Source organism: Ischnura elegans, chromosome X, assembly GCF_921293095.1.
Source record: "Ischnura elegans chromosome X, ioIscEleg1.1, whole genome shotgun sequence".
NCBI lineage: Eukaryota > Metazoa > Arthropoda > Insecta > Odonata > Coenagrionidae > Ischnura > Ischnura elegans.
Genome location: NC_060259.1, coordinates 6671841 through 6687680, shown reverse-complemented (window position 1 = coordinate 6687680; position 15840 = coordinate 6671841). Strand labels below are relative to the sequence as shown.

At 38.3% G+C, this 15840-nt stretch overlaps 1 protein-coding gene across 4 annotated transcripts in view; it reads right to left on the bottom strand.

Annotated features, from left to right (window-relative positions):
* LOC124171687 (DNA-directed RNA polymerase, mitochondrial-like) overlaps positions 1-15840 on the bottom strand; it is a 343150-nt gene that overhangs the window by 25097 nt on the left and 302213 nt on the right. For all 4 annotated transcript variants that reach the window (XM_046550928.1, XM_046550930.1, XM_046550929.1 and 1 more), the window contains one exon: positions 3493-3664. In XM_046550928.1, coding sequence (XP_046406884.1) covers positions 3493-3664 — 172 coding nt within the window. The remainder of the gene's footprint in view (positions 1-3492; positions 3665-15840) is intronic.

Below are 15840 nucleotides of genomic sequence, written 5' to 3'. Positions count from 1 at the left end.
GACATCATTTTGCTTTACCACGAAAAAATCGAAGGGGAGCAAGTTGGAGCAAGATTTTTCTTTTCCGTCTAATAATATAGACTTCAGTTTAACTCCTGGTGTAAATATCTTAGGAGCGGCAAGCGGCGGTAACTACTTTTATCCTAGCATTGGGTAAAAAAATCAACGAAAAACAGTGTTATTTTTAACAAATCATAAAGTTAATAAAAAACAATTGACTACAACAAAAGTCCGCTCTTAATTAACTAAAAGAGTTGTACTATCAATAAATATACTCAAAAACTCTGAATTATTAACTGTATTCCATTGCATGGGGAACAAACTTTGAACTTTTTCGTATAAATCGCGCACTCACGATTTCATAGATTTTTGTTGATTTTTGGCGAGCTATAAAAATTAAAAAAAAAATTTTGACCAAAAATTAACTTCAGTTTTACATGCCCTGGACATTCTAAAATGATGATGTACTATTCCCGGTTCGAAATGAAAAAGTCGATATTTTGATTTTTGGCCAGGTTTTTTCGATTTCAGCCCACTGTGCGTCGTCAATCGTCATGTAATCATTGAAGTCAAATTCAAGACGTGAGTGATAAGGCAGTCCCTTTAAACTCAGGAATGGCTCAGTACCATTAAATCGAAATACAAGAAGTGTCCGGTGTTGTTATCAGATATGGGGAAGCAAAATATTACGTGAAGCTGAGTCACACGGCTTGTGAGTCGAAGGTCCCGGCGCTGAATTCGCGGAAGAATGCCGACAGAGAAGCTATTCCCGGTAGAGTCAATCTACTAATGCTAAAATTTCATGGGGAAATGCTTTTTTAATGCGTATAAATTATAAAGAAGGTAAATTTTTCGGCATGACGGCAGTTGCGCGGTCATTTGAATAGCTCACTTAAAAAAAGTGATCTTAGCACCGAAAAAATCTGAATTTCCGAATATCCCAGGTCCTGTGTGCTCCGTATTATCTATGTTATGCTATTTGGAGGTAACCAGCAACTGGGGTCATTAGCGCCATGAAGTAAGGGCTGGGGGGATAGGAACCCTATGTTGGAATTAGCCAGGTTGTAATGATAAGCTCAAAAGGGACCAGGACTTAACTTCCCATCTGATGGACAGAGTGGTGCACTGGAAGTGCCCTCCACATTAGACTCAAGTAGGGATAGGGCCAACTCTGATAAGTCTCTGCTACTGCCAGGACTTGAACCCAGGCCCACAGGGTGTAAAGCCTTTGTGATGTATTAGCAAAATTTTGCTCCCTGTTAATGGGGTTAATTTGGATGACTATCCTCAGGTATCTCATTTTTTCAATCTCCAATCTTTGTTTGTCTGCAGGTGGTTAAACGGATATCCTGAAAACTGCTTTTAATGAGAATATTTTTGAACATTAGCTTCTCTGCGACCATTTAGTATCACCATTCCGAAATTTCTCCTGGGTAACAGAAGTAATCTTAGAGCCAGAAATGCTGGCATTTCAACCATTTTGTTCAACCATGGGAAACACTGTTCAGGAATGCAACGTTGTTTCTCTTAAGGTAACACGTCATCTGTGGTGTTGCTTTTGAGTAAATAAGATTATTAGGCTTCATTTTCCGAGCAATAATGAGCAAGTGTTATCCTGAAAACTATACTCCTCCTCAATACCAACTCTTGATTTTACACACTTTGATTTTACACAGTGCCCATATTTCGGTCCCTCCAACTGCGTAAAATCAAAGTTTTACTGTATATATCTCTGCTAATTGGCCTATCTTGATTTAATTCTGCTTCCTGTTTTCAATAAGATATACAGGGAATGCAATAGCCACATCAAGACTCAATTATTGATTCATGGAAAGAGTATTACAGTAAAAACTGTGCTATGGCAACTGCACTATGACTGTGCTAAGGCGACTGTGCTATGACAACTCCACTGTGACTCATGGGATACCCATATCTGTTTCTTGGCCAACAAACTTAGCTCTGTCTGCTTTCTTGTTAGATCCATGCGCTACACGGTGTCATCTGACATTCTCCTCAATATTTACTATGGCTTGTTCTACTCCCATATCTCTTACAGTATAATTTTTTGGGGATCGTCCTCAAATGCCTTGAAATTGTTCTATATTCAGAAGAAGCATAAAGAATATCACATCTAATGCCAATTACAACAGCCCATACCAACCCCTGTTCAAGAAGCCAAAAATTTTACCTTTACCCTGTGTGTACATACTGTTAACCATACTTCACACCAAAAACAACATAAATAGTTATTACCTCAACTCAGTCAGATGTTCACGAGTACTCCACCAGAAGAAACAATGATCTGCACCAACTGTTTGTACGCTCCGTTTGGAAATCTGCCATTGGGCCTAAACATATGGCGCTTCAGCTCTACAACAAACTTTCCTCACAAATGAAACGCTTAACTTCAGACAAGGTTTGCAAGGATAAATTGAAGGTATTTCTCCTCTCTAAATTATACCACTCATTTAACGAATTTCTATGTGATGAGAACTTGTTAATGTTTAAGTCTTTTGTATTAACGATCATTCCCATTGTATTTGATTTTACTATTATTTCATGTATATTTTAAATTTTTGATACATCTAACCCATTGCAGACATAACCATATTACTGGTGATGGTTCAACCATTTTATATTGACGTGCCATATATCTGAATCGATGTACCTACTCATTGTTTTCTGATCCTTTGGCAAATAAATTATTCTATTCTATTCTACAAATCTCCGTAGCATTAGATGTTTCGGAACTTGATGATTTGAATACATTATTGAATCTTTCCAAGAAAATGTTAAAAGTCCATAAAAATGCTCGAATTTCAACATTCTTTCGGGTTAATAGGAGACCTCGTGACAGCACTTTTCAAATCAACACTTGGAAATATGAGAAAGGAAGAGAATTAAGTCACTCAATGATGGAGGACATATTTTTCATTTTAAAGTTTCATTTTATAGACAGGTTGGAGGTTGGAGTATATAAAGGTTGGAGAAAATACTGTGGTTGTCCTGGAAGCGCTGAATTGTACAGAATGGGCTTGAACTAAATTCATGAGAGAGTGTGCGAAGGGCTTTAGTCAGTGCCTTACGAGTGTCTAAGCAGCAAACAGTATTAAAGAAGCAGCAACCGCGACTAGTTATGACAGCAGTGATGACGAAGATGAAAGTGAGGAAATAATTCCACCACATAAAAATGAAGTGTATTCAGCCCTCCAAACATTAAGAAATTTTGATCTCGTGAAAGATATGAACTCTCAATTTATTCCCCATTTATGCAAGTTGGATGCCATGGTGGAAGCGGTGATGGAGAAGAGCAAAAAAGAAAAAAAAAACAATTTTTTTGGCTAATATCTTTTCATGTATATCGTAGTTTCCCAGAATAAACAAGTTAAATATCCTTAATATTAGGCTCTATTCACCACCAAATATTATTTTTTATTCTATTCTAATATAAAATTCATTCAAATAAAAGAATAATTCAGCAAATGAATATACCTTGTTCATGACCTCCACAGTCGATGGGTGAGTCCAGTAGCAATCGTGGACAGAGACAAACGTGAGGCCTTTTCTCTCGCACCACAATGACGTGAGCATCATGTGGCTCGAGTCAATTGAGTGGATGAAATTGGGGGGAAAAGCATTCTTCTGCTTCATCACATTGGGACGCCTGCAAAGGAATGGACAAGCAATCATGAACAAGCACGTTCAAGACCTTTGAAATCACTAGAAATAAGGTACCTTACAAGTACACTCATCACTTCCATTTGCCACAACAAAGACTTATCATTAGCTTGCATAGTGCATACCCGATTCCAAATGCATATAGTAGAGAAATAAACATCACCCTCTGAACTTTTACCCATTAATACTGAAGGTTTGAAAAATGCGAATTTTACCCTGATTTTTTGCATATTATCGATAAAAATATGTATGGAAACAATATCTGAAAGAAAAAAACAATGTATTTCTTGCCAATTATTAATTACGAGGTGTTCCAAAAATGGGACACTAGGCAAATCCACTATTACGACGTACTCATTGATAGCATGCAAAAAATTTGATTCAGACTTTTATTAACTCACTATTAAGAATGATATCCAGGTGAACACTTAACATGCAAGAATGCATTGCAGTTTTTACATTGAAAAGTGGTATTTTTGTGGCATTGAACACAGTGAGTTTGCTTTCCCTGCTTTACATTCTAATGATTCATGCCGTCATGACGTGAGTCAAGTTTACGATTCATAGATTTCATGGTCTCCCTTTCCCACCAGGCAGAGCAGAATTACCATATGTAAAGTGACAGGTGTCTCGGCGACGAAATTCAAGAAGATCCATTTGCTTCACATTGTTTATTTCATGCAATAGCCAAGCATTTTGTAGAGCCAGCTCAAAGCAGAATAACTGGAGGGCTCGAGTACCATTTCTTCCCACGGTTTGATGCTTGATACTTGTCAATATTTTCATCAGCTCGGTCCACTCCTCCCATATACTAATTATAGACCTTGATTGAATTTGGCTGAGTAACTTGTATCTTTCTTCTGCTTTTGAGAATAACGACTGACTCTTGCAAAGGATTGACACCGGCACCAGAAAATGCAACAGTTACAACAATTTTATCATTTCATCTACAAACAATTTTGCCTTTTCCATCAATTCGGTAATCAAATGTGCCTTAATCTTTTTTATTTGAGGTATCATCATATAGTAAAGGAGGTTTGTCTATGCGATCATTTCTCGCTATGCCAGTTGCTTGGTGGCCCATTGAATGAAGTTTATCAAGGAGTGCAATGCTTGTAAACAAGTTGTCAAACACAAAACGGTATTTACCGGGATTCTGCGTCGTGAGTGCCTCAGTGAATTGCAAAACAATTGAAGCACATACACTATATTATTGGTATTGAGTATTCGGGTTTTTTCCTTAATAAGGCTGAAACCAGCAAATGTAGCCTAGACGCACCAGAATTTATACCAAAACCGAATAGGCTTACCCCGAATGAACTGTTTGCACCCGTCACGACCGAAATAGGGAATCATGGCCTCATCACAAAGCTGAAGTATATTTCATTTGGCACAAATTTCATACGTCTGTCATTCAGACGCTTAGTTAGAGGTCGCAGCTGGGAAAACTTGTCCGTGTGGTTCAAGTTAGAATTGTCAGCAAAATACAAACTTGAAAATATTGTTTCAAATCGGTCACGTCTCATTGCACCACTAACTAGAGAATTATGCGAATCTGGTCTTTGCTCCCAAAGCATATGTCGTCTCGGAACAGAAACGCAACCACTCAGGAAAATTATTCCCAAAAAACACCGACAGTCAGTTCGAGGTTCACTTCAATATCCAGAAAGAGTTCTAAATATTCTGTAGGGGTTTTCATTTTCGTGATTTGTTCTTCTGAAACTCTGCCTCCTACTGGCTGGGCAGTCAGATCGGCTTTCTTTCATTTGCGCACAACTTTGGTTACCTTTTTTCTTTGAGTAAGAAGAGGTTGAGACGAAGCAGAAGCCGATGCACCGCCATTTTCAGTAGTATCGCCATCCGGTATCAGGTAAAAATTCTCATCAGAAGAACCATGAATGAGATAGGCATTAGCGCGCAGCAATAAACCGGGAAGATTATTAATTGTTCCACATCTAATTACTTACTTGATTTAAAATTAAAGTGAATATTTCTATGCGCCTGAATGCACGCATCATAGTAGTGGATTTGCCTAGTATTCCAAAAATGGAACACTGTTAAATAAAATCTTATAACTAAAACTAAATACGTTGTTTCATAAATTTCTTCATTAAGCACTGTAGGTTAACTATTACTGAACATGCAGGGAAAAATTTACAACATTTGGGCGTAATGGAAAATAGTTAATAATATAACATTAGAGATGGTCACAGAAAAACTGCCTCGAAAAAAAGACCGATATTTCTCAACACACTGCCTGCAATGGGTTAGCAAAACTGACTAAATCTTTGCGCCCCATAATACAATATATCTTTGTAAAGAGATACAAAAAGAAAAACCGTGGCATATTAGTATATAATGAGTCGTAGTCATTAAATTAGAAAGTCACATCAGGGGTTCCAAAAAAAACACACCAGGCATAAATGGGTAAACCTCGTCTTTGTCATGAACTTAGTGACTGACATAATTCAATTAGCAGCCAACAATTATGGTGGTTAAATTCATCACCGGGTTAGGTGATTAAAAATCCAAAAGTAAGTTGATCATACTGTGCAGGATGTAACAAAATTTTGTAATATGAAGCAAAATTGTCAGTCACACCTAAAAGCCTATGGCAAATACATGGGGCTATTTGAAAATACAAAACACAAACATTTGGAGATACTAAATTTTTTGAAATTGCAAACATCACGCTCAGTCCCCAAGAGCAAATGGAATTAGTTTTTATGAACAGCGACCAAAAATTTTTGCACCAATTCCGGTTTTACTGCATCGGTTTGTGGGAATGGAGCAAGCAACCGCAGGAACCTAACGCGGCCTCTCCATCAGCAAGCCTTTACTATCACACACACACAACACTTGCATTATATCAACAATTCCGCATAGTTGAATATGCGAGAAAGGTCATGCAGAGTATTTCTTACACTCCAACTTAAACCCTACGGACATGAAATGTTGCAAGTCTTCATACCATCAAATTGCTTGGATTCTAATGTTCTTGTAGGTAATAAGCGACCTCATGACAACACATTTCAAATCAACACTCAAAAATATGGGGAGTGAACACAATAAAATAACTCAATGATAGAGTTTTAAGTTTCATTTTTTGAGGCAAAATTACATTTTCTGAGGGGGAGGGGGAAGGCCAGGAAAAATACTGCTCTTGTCAACTACGGAAGTTGGGGAGACGTAATGAGGATATCAACAACAGTACCATAGTTTATACAGGAGTCCTTACAGAAGACAAAAAGGTTCCTCTATTGGCAACTCTCTGAGCGGGGATTTGATGATTCTGAGCATGAAGTTTTCATGTAAGTCCTAGCTAACAATCCATGAAAGAGGCAGCTTCTGGCTCTTTTGTTCTGGAAGTGTTGCATGATGCAGAATGGGCCTGAACTGGATTCATGAGACAGTGGGCCGATTTCACTAATGCCGATCAACGCTTGATCTTCGATCAACCAAACAATTAATCTCAAATCACACTGATTGAGTTTCACCAATGACAATCAGCACTGATTGGGGATCAACATCCTTGATCAAGTTGATCATGGATTTTCTTTGATCAAACAACGATCAACCAAGATGGCTGATGTATTGCCATCATCTGACAAGGAGTTGGACATAATTATAGATTATTTCAACTTACATACACGCTACAGGTCCCTGGAAGTAAACGGGTATGATATATACGAAGAATAAGGAGTTTAAATGAAGTTTAAATTATCCAAACCTACTGTTGATTTTGTCCTAGAGCGTATTCGTAACTGGATGAACGGATGGACAAAAGAAACCGAAGGAATCATCCATATCACCCTTGAAACAACTTTTAATAGCTCCGAGATTCTATGTAATGGAAAGCCTTCAGTTAAATTGAGTGGCTTGAACACACAGTATTTAAATTTAGCGGGTTTTCAACATGAGAGTAACGAATATGATGACGCTAAGACTGACGTTGTTAATGAAGACACCAGTATATTGTTGGAAGGTATTCCTACTGTTGATCTTGTTCAGTTGATGATTTTGTATTTAAATCATGCATTTTATTATAACTTCTACGTGTGCGGTAATAGTACGTAATATAAAGTATACTTGCATGTAGTTAAATGGTAGTTCAATCAGTCAGTAGTTGCGGAGGTTTGTAACGCTAAATTTCAAGTTGTTTGTTGGAAGGCTATTATCTTGAGGAAAGAAATTTACTATATTAGCTAGTATTGATATTAGTGCTGCTTTGTTAGAGTAAATAGTATGCAGAATTATATGTATAGTGAGTATGATAATAGTCACGCCAAGTTTCCATGTGAGTACATAAGTTAACCTCGATTTCAAAATAAGCATTTAGGTACCTCAGCTCACATAAGGAGTTCATTTTCTCACTTTTATTTCATGTATGTAAATCAAGTGTAATGGCCATACAAATCAAAACTAATGAAAAAGTGCCTTCAAAATTGTGTGTCCCTCCCTTCGCTTGATTGATGTTGGCATTGCCTTTCAGTGATGTTTGAGATGACTTTTTAATTTGTAACTTTACTGAGTGAACTTAATACAGAGAAACCTGCCTTTAACAGAGCCTGAGCTAAGCAGAAATCTGTCTTATCCGGAAAATGTTGTTGATCCTGGCGGTCACAATAGGGTTTTACATGCATTGGTGCCCTCTGTTAAACGGAAACTGTTAAACGCGGAAACGGAATCGATTCCCGGGCACGTGTTTCTTGGTTAAGCGGAATGGCAAAAAAAATTCCATGGACCATTTTTACCACAAGGAAATAAAATCCTAAAATGTTTTGTAAAGCCCTCTCCATAGAAAACAATCCAACGGAACCCACTAAATGTGTCGTACATTCACTATGGTCTACGTCATTATTGACTGACATCACATCGCAGGAGGGACTCAGGACAATATTGCATCAACCTTGACCAAAACACTTCTGCGTCTCCCTAAACCTAGTGTTAATCCTCCTCCAGTGCCTTATGTCCCTCGTCCCTAATGTAAAGTACAGAGAGTTTCGTTTCACGTACATTGTATCAAATGCTCCGCAATACTCCACCCCTCTTCCCTCCCGCCACCTCCTTTCTTAACCATTCCGCCAACCCATGCTTGCACACTTACCTCCCCTCCAACTCGTAGAACCCTCTCTCTACATACACAAGCATTTTGCGCATCCTTGCTCGCAACCGAATAAGAAGGAATCATTCTCCTACGTGCTGCCGACAGGGTAAGAACACAACGCAGAACGCGAAGAATAAAGGGAACTGCTGATTGATTTCCGCCATGCCACGAAACACATTAACGCTGAAAAATAAACTGGACTTGATCGAGTGTTTTGAACGAGAAAAGCTCTCCGTGAAGCAGATGCAAGAGAAGTTTAAGTGTGGAAAGACTCAAGTTTACGAAGAAATAAAGAAGAAGAACGAAATTAAGAAAGACTTTGAAAGAGGTAGGTTCTAAAAAACATATTTATTCTTTTCCCATGCCACAATAGTTTGCAAAATGACACACCATAAAATAATTGTTGTTTCCATCGATTATTTTAGGCCTTAGTTTACATTCAAAGAGGAAAATACCTCTCTGCGAATATGAAGAAATAAACAAATTAGTTTGGGAATGGTTTGTGCGAGCAAGATCGAGGAATATTCCATTGTCAGGTCCAGTAGTCCAAGAAAAGGCCAATGAATTTGCAGTTTCTGTAGGAAAACTGGATTTTAAGGCCTTCAATGGATGGCTAGAGAGCTTCAGAGCAAGACATAATGTTGTTTGGAGCAGTGTTGTTGGCGAGTCAAATGATGTTGACATGGAAACCGTAGAGGAGTGGAAATGTATGGTTCAAGTAAAAATTAAAGACTATCAACCATGTGATATCCACAACGGGGATGAAACCGGAATGCATTTTAGGGTAAAGAAATTTATTTAGGTTTAGATTTAGATATTAGGGTAAAAATTCAAACAATGATGTTACACTTAATCTTTCTTCTGTATCTTTAGGGAAGCACTCAAAGGAACGTTTGACCATTTTCATTTGTGGGAATATGGCAGGGGAGCTCCTAAAGCCTCTTGTCATCGGGAAATCAGCTCAACCACGATGCTTCAAGAACGTTGAAATTGAGAAGCTACCGGTCAAATGGAGACATAATAAAAAAGCATGGAACACGGCTTCAATCATGGAAGAGTGGCTTAAAAGTTTGCCGGCCTCGGTGGCGTAGGGGTAACGTTCTCGCCTGCCAAACAAGAGGTCGCGGGTTCGAGTCCCGCCTGGGTAGGTTTCCCCCGTCCAGGGCATGGTTGTTTGTGTACGTTTTCTTGTTACATTTGTTGAACACTCCGGTGTAAAATGGCCAATAAGAGGTGGTTTGAGCATTAAAAAAAAAAAAAAAAAAAATGCCAAAATGAAGAGGAAAAATAGGAAAGTCATACTTTTCCTTGACAATGCAACCTGTCACCCTAAAATTCACCTTGCGAATGTGGAGCTAGCCTGGTTTCCGGCAAACACAACAAGCATCACTCAGCCAATGGATCAGGGAGTAATTAGATCGCTGAAGGCACAATATAGGAAGTACATGATGCGATCATTATTAGCTGCTGCAGATACTACGAATTCAGTATCAGAGGTGATCAAAAAAATATTAGTGCTGGATGCCATTAATTGGATTAATTTGGCAGTGAAAGATATTAAAACATCAACTGCTAAACAATGTTTCGTCAAAGCTGGAATTCTGCCCAAACTGATCCCCGAGGAAGGTAAGGAAAATAATTTACATCCTAATATATCACCAATGTAAATGCATATTTTTGCATTTACAGGATTATATGTATATATGACCTTTGCTATTTTAGAGCCAATGATGGATCTAAGGGAATTGCAGCAAGTAATAGGCATTGAGATTTGTGGATTAATGATCTTCTCACGAGCGATGAAGATGGTTCCTTAACAGCCAATAATAAAGAAGAGGAAAGCTGTGACACCGATGAAGAAGTGACCTTAATATGTGTGTTGTATGTATGTCGTATAGATGTCGCCACATATGTGTCGGTGCAGCCACTTGTGGTAGAGTGTTGTTTGCTGTACAGAAACCGGCAGTCTTTCTGTGGTGACTACATTGTCAAGACCATGTATTATAACGGACCAATAAATCCACAACATGGTGTCAGAAGTGTCGCGAAGTACCAGTTTCTTTAAGTCTGTGCTACGACTGTTATGTTTCAAGTAAAAGTAGGTCGAAATGCCTAAAACCGACCGGCTTGAATCAAATACGGGTGTTCAACCGCGATCACAGACTACGATTGGCATGTCAGGCCACGTGCGTCCGATGGAGACAGAGGGCAATATCGCAGTGAATTGGAAACACTGGTTTCAAACTTTCGAAATATATCTAATTGCCAGTGGTCTCGTGTCAGAAAAGGAAGAACGACGGGTGGCATTATTACTCCACTACATTGGCCCCTACGGGTTGGAGGTTTTTAATTCCTTCAACGTGGACAGATCACAAGTTACTTTTGATGAATTGGTGAGAAAATTTAATAGCCATTTCCTGCCAAAAAAGAACCTGACTATGCAAAGATATAAATTTTTTTCAAGACTACAAGGTCAGGATGATATCGATGTATATTTGACTGACCTGCAAAATCTGAGTCATACGTGCGAGTTCGGTAATTTGCGAGAGTCGCTGGTAAAGGACATATTTATACTAAATATGAATCGGCGACATCATGTGGTTAGAGAGAAGCTACTGCAAGAGTCAGACCTCGATCTCTCTAAGACAGTTAATCTCGCCAAAGTCATTCTGTCGTCACAGCGAGATGCGGAAAAACTGGAAGTGGCTGATGTAAGCTTTGTTCAACGTTCGCGCCCCGGTGCACCATCACGTCGGACGACCACGCAGAGTTCAGCAACGGCACGGTCCACGGGAAATACGCAGACGTCCGCGCGTGCGCAGCAACGTCAACCGTTCGGGCGGCAGCTGCTCAGATTGCCGCGGCAGACTCAATGCTCCAAGTGTGGTCAAGTTCATCGCTACAAGTGTCCAGCAGAACAGGTTCGGTGTCGAGTATGCTCTAAAAAGGGTCATTATGCAAAATGTTGTTTTTTTCGTGACACTATTAAAACTGTGACGGTCGATGCTATCGATCAAAATGATTCTTTGTTTTTGGGTATCATCAATTGCCAGAAAGAATCAAAGTCAAACGATGACAAACCTGTGATGTGTCATAATGTTTTATCGTCAGCCTGGCAAATAGAACTAATAATCAATGATATTAAAGTTCCATTTATTTTGGACACTGGTGCCATGGCGAATGTCATATCCTACGAAACATTTAAAATGTTAAATATTGCCGAGTCTAATATTGTACAAACATCAATTAGAATAAGTGGATTTGGGGGTAGTGAGGTCAAAGTCAGGGGAATAGTTAATTTAAAATGTATAATTGTTCCTGCAAGGGTTGTGTCAATTAAATTTGTGGTCGCCGACCAACCATGTTTTTCTGTTATAGGGCTCACAACATGTCAAGAGTTGGGACTAATCAAGAGAGTTTTAATGACCTCTAATTCTAATATATTTGTACGAAGTGTCACATTTGACTCACTATTACTTAAATATTCTGACCTTTTTCAGGGTTTGGGATGTCTCCCATACAAATGTACTCTAAATATGCACTCTGATGTACCACCCAAGGTTGAGCCTCTCAGGAAGGTGCCATTTTCTTTATACTCAAGGCTCAAAGATGAGTTACAAAGAATGGAAAAGCTGGGAGTGGTAACAAAGGTATCTGACCCAACACCCTGGGTAAGCTCAATTGTAATAGTAGAAAATAAGTCTGGGCAGTTGAGGATCTGTCTTGATCCTCGTAATCTTAATCGGGCATTAATGAGGTCTCATTATCCTCTGCCAACTATTGAACAAGTAAGATATAAACTCAAAGGTGCTAAAGTATTTTCTCATCTTGATGCTTATTCAGGCTTTTGGATGATACCATTGGAACCAGAAAGCTCTAATTTATGTGCTTTTCAAACCCCCTTTGGCAGGTATAAATTTCTGAGGCTGCCATATGGACTTAATTCTGCACCAGAAATATTTAGCAGGATCATGACAGAAATATTTTCTGATATCCCTGGTGTTTTGGTTTATGCAGATGATATTTTGGTGTGGGCAGAAAATGAAAGTATACATACTGAAAGAATTCAAAGAGTTTTTCAAAGGGCTAAGGAAGTTAATCTTAAATTTAACAAATCAAAATGTCATTTCAGAGTCAAGGAAATTAACTTTCTAGGTCATATTTTTGATGAGAATGGCATGAGGGCAGATAATTCTAAAGTAAGGGCCATATGTGAAATGCCTAGACCACAGAACCCTAAAGAATTGAAAAGATTTCTTGGTATGGTTACTTACTTAAGTCCCTATTTAAATAATTTGGCAAAAGAATCTGAAACACTTAGAAAACTTCTTGCTAAAGATGTTGTCTGGACTTGGGATTCAAATCATGATAGTGTATTTAATAGATTAAAGAAAATTATAACTACTGCTCCAGTGCTTAGACATTTTGATGTTAATTTACCAATCACACTGTCAGTTGATGCTTCTAGCACTGCTGTTGGAGCTGTTCTATTGCAAAAGGGTCAACCAGTTTCATATGCTTCAAAGAGTCTTACAGAAAGCCAGCAAAGGTATGCACAAATTGAAAAAGAATTGTATGCTATTCAGTTTGGTTGTCAGAAGTTTCATCAATTTGTTTATGGACATATGGTCAATGTTGAAACAGATCATAGACCTTTGGTGACATTGTTTCAAAAACCATTGGCAGATGTGCCTAGTCGCCTGCAAAGAATGATGTTGGCACTTCAGTCCTATCATTTAAAAGTTATTTATGTTCCTGGTAAATATATGTTTATTGCTGATGCACTGTCAAGGGCTCCTCTTCCTGAAACTGAAGTCACTGACATTGAACAGGATGTGGAAGTCCATATTAATTTGTTGTTAAATAATCTAGCCATGTCTGAGCAAAAACGTGAAGAATTTATTGCTGTAACAAATGATGATCCAACATTGTCAGTACTCAAAAAATATTATTACGAAGGCTGGCCAAGCTCAAAAATGAAAGTGGAACAGTGTGCTAAACCGTACTGGAATATGCGCTCTGAAATAAATGTAGCAGGTAACTTAGTTTTTAGAGGATCCAGTCTTGTTGTCCCTGCTGCCTTACGCCATGAAATTTTACAAAAAGTCCACATGGGTCATCAAGGGCTAATTAAAACTAAAAGTTTAGTTCGTGGCATAATTTACTGGCCAAATATGAACTCTGACTTAGAAAATTTAATCAGTCAATGTGAAATTTGTGCCAAATTCCGGTGTCATAATCCCCATGAACCAATAGTTAATTACCCAATTTCTAAATTTCCCTGGGAACGAGTTGGAGTCGATTTATTGTCCTTTAGAGGTTTGACGTACTTAGTAATTGGAGATTATTATTCTAAGTACTTTGAGTTGGCATTGTTAAAAGCAGGATATTCTGCATCCTTAGTGGTCACCCAACTCAAGTCAATTTTTGCTCGCCATGGAATCCCAGTGTATCTGGTTAGTGACAATGGCCCTCCGTTTAGTTCAGCAGAATTTAAAACATTCCTTTCTGAATGGGAAATAGAGCATGTTACCACGAGTCCTTACTATCCAAGATCTAATGGCCAAATTGAAAGTTTTGTTAAAATAGCAAAAAGTATCCTATTAAAGAGTCACGAGGAAGGCAAAGATCCTTATCTAGCCTTGCTTCATTATAGGACCACTGCTAAAACCAATTTACGTTCACCATCAAAACTATTAATGGGCCGTCAGTTAAGATTTAATTTGCCTATTTCTCTCCAAAATTTACAACCGAAGACAGTGACGTTTAAAGAATATCAAAGGGACATTAAAAAGCAAAGAACTTCCATGAAAACCTATGCTAATCAGAGAACAAAAGAATTGCCCACATTAAAGGCTGGGGATCATATATACTTCAAAAAATTTCCAAATGATTATTGGCATCCAGCTGTCATTACAGCTGTATCAGAAAACTGCCCCAGGTCATATTACCTTAGGACACCTGATGGAACTATCTATCGCAGAAACCGCTATCATTTGAGGCTAAAATATAATAGCTCGAAATCATTTCCACAATCAGTGCAAAATTACAATAACCTGGCAGAACCCCCCACTCCCAAGGCAATTCAAGGAATGAGCTCTCAGGTTTCAAGGGAAGGACAGGATGACCAACAATTATCAACACCTAAGTCTAACAGGTCTAGGTCGGGTCGACTTGTTAAGCCCCCTAAAAGGTACTCTGACTCAGAGTATCCTTAATTGTGTTTAAATCCTCATATGTATGTATTATGTATTATTTCCAAGAATGTTGTTGGGTTCATTATATTTTTATTAAAAGTTATTTTGTTATAAAGGAAGGGAGATGTTGTATGTATGTCGTATAGATGTCGCCACATATGTGTCGGTGCTGCCACTTGTGGTAGAGTGTTGTTTGCTGTACAGAAACCGGCAGTCTTTCTGTGGTGACTACATTGTCAAGACCATGTATTATAACGGACCAATAAATCCACAACAATGTGAAGAAAATTTTAAAAAATTGAATAGAGAAATGTTGGTCTCATTAAAAGAAATAGAAGAATGCAGTCTCACCAAAGGTAACACCGATTTGTATAATATCTTACATGGGGCCATTGGCAACGTAGAAAATTGTATTCTACAGGAAAAAAGGAAAGACAGACAAAAATGACTGATTACTTCAAATAAACAATTTAAAAATGTGATGCTGTTCTTTTATTATTTCATTATAATTTCGTCTACGTGTAGAATTTGAGTCAAACCAACCTTTTAGGCAACGCATGCAATAGACATGATATGACTTTCGCGGTCTTTTTTGAATTGTCACACCCCGAGTTAAGCAGAATACTGTGTTATCCGGAAAAAAGTGAAGGGCCCGAGAGATTCCGCTTAAGACAGGTTTCACTGTATAACCTTTACTGATTATTTTAATAGTGGCAAGGAAGAAAAGTTCCAAGATGGCTGCCAGTAAGAGACAACGTAAAGCTTCAGCTCCTGTGTTTTTTTGTATTTGTGCCTTGAGTTTTGCACTCTGTGTAAATATTGTGGTGCGTGTATCTACAGTTGTGTGTGCTAACCTCG